The 8411-nt window shown below is 40.5% G+C and overlaps 1 protein-coding gene across 2 annotated transcripts in view; it reads right to left on the bottom strand.

The window, feature by feature from the left end:
• Nucleotides 1-7018: 7018 nt before the first annotated feature.
• The window catches only part of ARNTL2 (aryl hydrocarbon receptor nuclear translocator like 2), a 40490-nt gene continuing 39097 nt past the window's right edge, over nt 7019-8411 (bottom strand). For both annotated transcript variants that reach the window (XM_015560775.1, XM_015560774.1), the window contains one exon: nt 7019-8047. In XM_015560775.1, coding sequence (XP_015416261.1) covers nt 7911-8047 — 137 coding nt within the window. In that variant the 3' untranslated portion in view covers nt 7019-7910. The remainder of the gene's footprint in view (nt 8048-8411) is intronic.

The raw sequence follows: 8411 nt of genomic DNA on the forward strand, positions 1-8411 counted from the left end.
TGGCAGCCTCCACCCCATTTTTCATACCCCTCTCCTCTCTTCATAGATCCATCCTGAACGTGCCCCTCTTGGTCAGGCCTGGGGAAAGGGCTATTCCTGGCTCATTCTGGCAGGGTAAAGGTGGATCCACTTGGTTGGTCACTCTTCACAGTTATAATTCAACCCTTCCAAATACCCTCCCCCACCCCCACACACATATAAATTATCTGTTCTTCGAAGTGCAGTATTAAGGAGACAAAATCAAACCAAAATAAAACAAACTGTTGTTAACATTGAACACCTTCTCAATGTGTTAAGAGCTCCCCACTCAAGATGCGGGTGGGAATGACTGAAGTGAGGAGAAACAAGAACCACATGCTACCTCACTGAGGCTCATTGGTGTGAGACCATGAATTTATACAAACCTACTAGTATGATTCTTCTCAAGTATTTGGTGGTTCTACTGAAGGAGTGGGGTTGTCAGAGAGCTGAATTGATGGCAGAGGTGGGGTTGTCAGAGAGCTGAACTGATGGCAGAGCTGGGATTTTCTGGAGCTGAGTGAGGTGGAAGGATAATGGGAGCCTGGGATTTGAGGACACTGACAAAGAGGAAATGATGACCTTAGAAGGCCAGTCTGGGTATGGAAGAAAGTAAAGATTGGGGCAGGGGGAGGGGTATGCATAAGGAGAGGGGATAAATAAGGGAAAATGAGAGGGATCTAAGGCATTGTGGTCTTAATGAGGATAGAGAACAGGAAGATATTTTTTCCTACCCTCTTTAAAAGAGAAGAAAATGTAACTGTAGAGTAGTGGTTCTCAACTTGGGATGGAGAAGGGATTTTGTACTCCTCCCTCAGAGGACATTTGCAACGTCAGACACATTTTTGGTTGTCAATGGGGGTTGCTAGTGGCATCTCGTGGATATAGGCCAGAGATGCTGCTAATTCTACTGTGTGCACAGGGTGGCCTCCCACAATACAGAACTATCTGGTCCTAAACATCAACAGCGACGAAGTAGAAAAACCATGCTCTAGTGTCATTGCAATCTGAAAAGTTAAGTGTTCCCCCCCCGCCCCCCCCAGGTGGAAACATAACCCAGGATTTTTTTAAAAAATGCCTGGCTGGGAACCCAGTTTTCAGCACAGTTCACACTGCCATGAAGGTGAATGTGAAGGTCTATAAGCAAGTGGGTAGATTCCAAGAATTCCTTGGAAGGTGGTAGCTGTGACTAGAGCCTTTAAGCCATCCACCATGGCCCAGGACCAGCCACCTCTACATACAGACAGCCACCTACAGAGGCTGCCTCAGCCTGGATCTGCCTCATGGTGTGGGATGTCTCTTCCCCCCCTAGAGCAAAGATGGCCTCTTGTTTGGCTTTGAGGCAGCCTCTGTTCCTTTAAAATGCCATTGTATTTATGTACGCTTGGATTGTTTTCATAGCTAGGGAATGCCTATATTATCTTCTCCTTAAACGGCCACAAATATTAGTCAACTTCCTAGCTAAACGCTTATCCTGTTATTTTTTTTGCCTCTTATTGGTTATTTATAGACCAATTATGTAAAGCTAGTGACAAGAGACTGGACCTTTTTTAGTTGTTTTGTTTTCCTGAAAATGCTAGCAAATTTTCTTTCTGTTCTAAAAAGACTGAGACCACTTCTGTAGTCTCTCTTGCCACAGAGGGCAGGATATTTCTGATTGCCCCTTAGATGTTACATTTAGAAAACAAGTCTGTATTCCTCCCAAACATGGGGAACTCCCATTGTTACCAAGATGACACAGAATGAGAAGCCTCACCATGTTTGGGTAAGAGAGGCCAAATTAACAGCAGACGAGAACCAGAGCAAATAGTCTCCCACCTTAGCGTGTATCAGAATCACCTGGAGGATTTGGTAACCAACTTCAGACTGCTGGGCCCACCCCAGTGTCTCTAAATCAGTAGACCCTGGGTGAGGCCCAAGGATTAGCATTTCTGACAAGCTCCTGTAAGTGATGTTACATTTCCTGGGATCACATATGGAGAACCACTGTGCACTTGCACATTTATATATTTTTTATTGTTTAAAGTATTACACATAGTAGTACATATATCTCCTTTTTTCCCCATTGACCTTTCCCCAGCCTACCCTACCCCCTCTCCCATGCCCTCATCCCACCCCCCAGTGTCGTGTCCATTGGTTGTGCTTATATGCATGCATACAAGTCCTTCGGTTGATCTCTTTCCCCCCTTCCCCATCACTCCCCAGCCTTCCCGCTGTAATTTGACAGTCTTGTACATTTATTTTGATGAGTTCTGTTTCCAGGTTAGGTTATATTTAAGAAATTGGCTCTGTATGTTTCCACACTATATAGTATGTCACTCTTTTAGAGAAAAGCTGGATTTAGTTCTTCTAACAGGTATTCCTGTGAACACACATCTTAGAAGGAAAAACATCAAGCCAAACCCTGTATTGCAACCTTGCATGTTCCCAGCAACTGGTGCTTTGATTTTTAATGACTTGATTTATTAACTATGATCTGCTGAAAAGGACCCACTTAATGAATGCTCACCAAAACTGTATCTATATAAACACATTAAAATCTAGAGTTAAAATAACAGTCAAGCTCTACGTGGTGAGCCTGAGTGGCCATGTTCCCCATTTGTATAAGGTACTATTAGATATCCACTAACAATGGCATCATCCCTTTTGTTTACTCATTCGTTCATTTTTAATCATTTTGGTTTACAATAATCACAGAAAATAGGACAGTGTTGTAGAATTTCCTTTCTCCTCGCGCTCTTGAAATTTTCACTCCTAGTTTGAAGCTGTGGTACTAATAGTCTTAAAACATTCTTGTTTTCTAACTATTAAAATGTAAACAATTCATGGAGACCAAATTCCAAAATAAAGTAACATTTTTCAGAGAACTACAAATCAAATGCCAGAAACACATACCTAGATAGGATTTAAGACAACTTTTTACTGACTCTCTCTACGCATACTTACCTCAAGCAATGGAGAGTCCTTCAAGGTGACTACTGACTAGATATTACACAGAGAAGGTGCCCACAGTTAAAAACGTGTGATATAACTTGCTACTCCTCTCCACCTCCACATAAAACAATCAAAAACAAAAAGACTAGAGACCCACATACCTAAGCCCACAACCTTAGGAAATCATCAACTATGACACACTGCAAGTTTCCATCACCATGCCTTCCCCTGGCCCTAGGCTGTCAGGGAGTTGGCTATTTTTCACATGATTTCCCTTTCGGGGATGCCTTTAAATCCAGGTGTGGGCATGTGACCAAAGCCTGGCCAATCTGTACTTTCTAGCCTGCTGACCACAAGACGGTCCACATGACCCAAGTTAACCCAGAGGCCCAATCAATGCACATCTTTATGTGAATTACTAGGAAACAAAAAAGCTCTTTGCATTGAGACTGCCAGGTAGAAGAGCAATTATGTGCTGGGAGCTTCTGAATGTCATTATGAGGAAGAAGGTCCACCAGAGGATAAAACCAGCTTAGGGGAAAGCAAAGCTGAGACGGAAAGAGGAAGAGGCAGGGAGGGAGAAGGAGACAGAGAGACAGTACTGGTTACACTGGACTGAGGTGTGAGCAGAAAGGAAGTTGACTGGGGAAGCCACTGATACTTTAGAGTTGTTTAGCAGTTAGCACAGCCTGATGAACACACCCACAATTGTATATAGTGATGTAGTTCGATGTACCTCTCTGCCCAGTGGTTTGAGAACAATGGAGTCTGTTTCCACTGTATAAAGGCAGTTAAGGGATACAACATTTTGGAGGAACTTGAATATATCAAATAAAAAACTCCAAACTAGTAATTGTTATAAAATATAGTTTAATTTCACTCTTTTCATTATTGACTACAAAATTTTAAAAATACCAATATACAGAGAAGTACGAGTGAACTGGAAAAAAGCTAAAAACGGTATAAAAGACAAACCTAAGCTCAAAAATGTATGAGCAGTAACACACGTACCATACACTCTCACATGAATTCAGAAAGCATATTCTAGGTTGGATGCGTTTTCTTTCTAAGGCCAGCATTTTACCAGGGCCACATCTGGAAAGCTCCCTGAACCGAAGTCCTTATAATATGTGGGAAGAATCTTCTCTAAACAAGCATTTCTCATGAAATAACTCATACCAGAGAGGCAGACGTATTCTAGACACAAAAGACATAAATGCCTCTCCTAAGCCCCATGGTACTTGGAAAAATTAACCTAATGAAAACAAAACACTCTAGAAATGGGAAAGTGACACCTAGTGGCCGCTTAGCAGTTTTTCTTTATGGCTTCTGATTTTCCTGTCAGCCTTGCTCTGCCCATGAGACCCTGCTTGGCATATCTGAATCTCCAGTTCTAGAGCCCAACAATGACCTGCTTGAGTGGCTCAGACCTCTTTAGAGCGGGGTCTGACATGGCACCACCAAAGATGGTCCAGCAACTAGATAGTGGCTATTTCATTTCCCTGTGCCCCTGACTCTACAGAGATTCCTCAGAGAACATGACTCATAAATACAGCCTTCCCCCAAGGTAACACTATAATTAAATACTTTAATCCCATTTATTCTCCAAAAGTCTCTGGTCTGTACTGTTCTGTTTGTCTTCTGATTTCTCAATGGATTTCCAAATTTAGTTACTACCATACAGTGTCAACATATATCTCAAGTTTTTATTTGATTTGATTTCAGGTGATCATCCTGTAATGAAATATCTGATCAAATTTTCAAGTTTACCTGTTTTTAAAAAGTTTTAAATTTGATACATGGATAGAGATTCAGTTATTTGTAATAAATCAAGGATAAATACGCAATTGTGTTTTTTAAACCACAGCATTTAGAGGTAAATAATCATATTCATGGTATAACCTTTGGTCTATTTCAGTTAATATTCACTTAATAAAATATTATAGAGCAGAGCTGTCCAATAGAAATGTAATGTGTGGCACATGTGAAATTTAAAATTTTCTAATAGCCACATTAGAAAAGTCAAAAGTAAAAATTTAATGTTTCATTAAATTCAATATATCCAAAATATGATTTGAACATGGAATCCATATAAAATTGTTAATATATTTTATATTTCTTTTTATGCTGTTTGAAGTATGCTATGAAATTTACATTTACAGCCCATCTCAATTGAAATCTACATTTAAAGTGCTCAGGAGCCACAGGTAGCTGGTGCCTATCACACGGGACCGCACAGTTCTAAGTCTGACCCTAATGCTCACGTCCTAAGGATCAGAATCTCAGAATCAGAACTGGAAGTAAACTCGGAGATCAAATTTCTTGTCACAAACGAGAAAACTGAGGTACAGAGAGTTTAAATGGCTTACTTGCAGTCACATAGCTAAATTTAGGCGGAGTGGGCTCTTCTGACTCTAGGCACTCCCCCCCTCACTACTTCACTGTAGGTAATTCTTAGGGGGACACATACACACACACACACACACACACACACACACACACACATTGCTTTCATCCAATGTATAGAGATTTTCAACCAAGATTCAAGAAATTGGTAGGAGACAAAGTAATATTGAGTAAGACATATAAACATCTGCCACTCGTAATAGCAATCAAATGCAAACAGACTGGGTTTGAAAAAAAAAACCCACTACACTTGAGAGAGCTATATAGTGTCATACATGTGGGTTGGATTCTGGGTCCAGGGCAAAAAGATCTACAGAAAAACATCAGAGTGGGTTATTAAAGTATCAAAGCATCCAACTGGCTATCTGCTAACTGGTCTATGGAATAAGTCCTCTAGAAACTCTGCCTCTCAGATCCACCATGGTTTGTCCCATCTGCTTTTGAGGCCATCCAGCCACAATGACCTAACCTGCAACCCCTGGCTTAGGCCAACTCTGCAGGCCAAGGCTAACCTGCCAGAGCTCAGACGGCTAAAGTGTTAAGTTTGTAAGGCAAGTCCATCTGCACAACTTAAGAGAACAGATGTGATCGCTCATGCTTCCTCAGACTTAACAAATCGTGCTTGGGCTGCTTCAAACCAATCTCCCCCCATCTCATAGGGTTTCTTGGGCTTATTCTAAACCTGCCTGTCTGAAGTCCAGGAGTGGTGCCAACCCTTTGACACGTCTAGAGCATTGGGTCAGGTCAAGAGGATAATGTACCAATATGCCCTTGTCCACAGAGCCACTGCAGTCATCGCGCTTGAAGGGAACATCCGCTTTTGGTTAATGCCATTGGCACACCTGACAAAAGTTCGATCTAGTACTCACAGCAAAAGAAATGGGCCAGATCAAAATGATGCTTTGTTATGGTGAGAGGCTCAGGGCAGCCAGCTGGAAAGGGATAGAACCATCTAGAGAAAGAAAACTGGATTTGAACCCTACACCCGAGCCTCAGGGTTTCCCCACCAGGTTCCCAGCCTATCTTACTTTCATGTGTGGGGCACAAGAGACAATATATGGGAACTTACTTGGTAAACTAGAAAGAGCTCTTAAAATGTAAGGTGATAGCCCTGACCGGTTTGGCTCAGTGGATAGAGTGTTGGACTGAAAGGTCCCAGGTTCGATTCCGGTCAAGGGCATATACCTTGGTTGCGGGCACATCCCCAGTAGGAGGTGTGCAGGAGGCAGCTGATCAATGTTTCTCTCTCATCGATGTTTCTAACTCTCTATCTCTCTCCCTTCCTCTCTGTAAAAAATCAATAAAATATATTTTTTTAAAAAGGTGATATACAAATGTGATCTTCAAAATGGTAGATGTAGCTATAGTGCTTTAAATATTCTTAATTCTTGCACTCGATTTTGAGCCACCTCTGGATTAATGCTCTCCAAATTTTTAATTATAGCTAGAAAATTGGTTTTTAAATTCTTTCTCATTGCCTCATAGTTTTCAGGTAGTTACCAGGTATATAACTGCCTTTGGTTACATGAAATAGTAACTCTAACTGCTTAATAATCTTTAAGGCCACAACTAGTTCTTGGGATCAGTTAATTAATCATTTAACCAGTGAGCCCACTGCTTTCGCAAGTATGTAAAAAGAAACTGGTTTATACACAGTACACATTTAAAAAATATATAAATTTAATTGTGTTTACACAAAACATTTAATCTGCCTGGGCCTGTTCCTTCCTCTAAGATAATCAGTTACTACATACCTTTTCAACATAGAAAACCTGTTCTATCTGTATATCTTGAGTGGTTACATTAAGATTAAATATGCAAAAATTAATCACCAGCATCTGGGGCCCAGAATCTTTCCTGTTCTGTAAGCAAAGTTGAAAGCGTCTCAACTTTTCTTTTTCTGAGTTTTAAATAAAAATCATCTCATTTAACATCCGCCTCAAAGTGCTCAACTGGGCATTAATATCCTGGCTCTCTGCTTGTCCAAGTCTACAAACACTAAACATAGTAGTCACTGTGATCATGACTATCAATTGCATTGTCCCTTTAAATGTTCAAGTACTCACTGTTTTCTTAAAAAATACATAAGCCCTGTCCTCAATTAAGGAAATATACAAGAAATGGAAATGTTCCAAATTACACAAATCTATTATAAGTCAATTAAATGAATCTAAGACCCCCCCCACCAAAATGCCAACATATTAAATTCTCAAACTCAAAAAAACTGCATCAAAAAAATAAAAACAAAACCAAAGCAAGATGTATGTGATACTCTTAGTCAGAAATATTTTAGCAAAAAATAGCAGCTAGTGGGTTTAAAACCAGTTGGCTGAGTAAAGGCGCCTGAAGCAGATTCCGAGCAGTTCTATTTGAAGAAAAACATCTCATTTCCCCAGACACCTGTGAAATAGGTGCAAATATATAAAAATTGGTAGAACCTTCATAAGAATAAATGATAAAAAGAGTATCGATGCAGTACAGAAGAACATACAGTTTTTTTGTAAAGGAAATGCTGTAAGACATTTCCCATTTTTGGAGTTAAAAGTCAAATGCTAAAGGGTCCAGGGGATGTCGCTGAAGTCCTCGGGTTCTCCCAGGCCCCCCTGTACTTCTAAGTAATTCATAAAGGCAGCTATGGCTGTGCCGTCATTGCCCCACAGGGTATCAAAATCCAGCTGGGCACCACCGCCTATAGAATAAAAATAGAGGCCCGGGTAAGTACATTTGAAGGTTAAAAATGATTAGTATCAAAAAGGCAAAGCACGGGTAGAATGCCATATACTGCATTTTTTGAGGGCAGACTATAGGTCTTAAATTGCAGAAGCCAGATAAATTTGTTAGTGGGTCACCTATTTTTATAACAATTAGCTGTCAGATCAATTGGACTTAATTCACTTGATACATGTAAGTGAGCTAGTGTATGAGTTTTTTAATAGAAAATAAGAGCCTGATCAATCCCCAGAAGGAAAGTAGGGGAGGGTGGGGGTAAGGGGAAGAGATCAACCAAAGGACTTGTATACATGTATATAAGCCAAACCAATGGACATGGACAA

This window comes from Myotis davidii, unplaced genomic scaffold (genome assembly GCF_000327345.1).
Source record: "Myotis davidii unplaced genomic scaffold, ASM32734v1 scaffold535, whole genome shotgun sequence".
NCBI classification, from domain to species: domain Eukaryota; kingdom Metazoa; phylum Chordata; class Mammalia; order Chiroptera; family Vespertilionidae; genus Myotis; species Myotis davidii.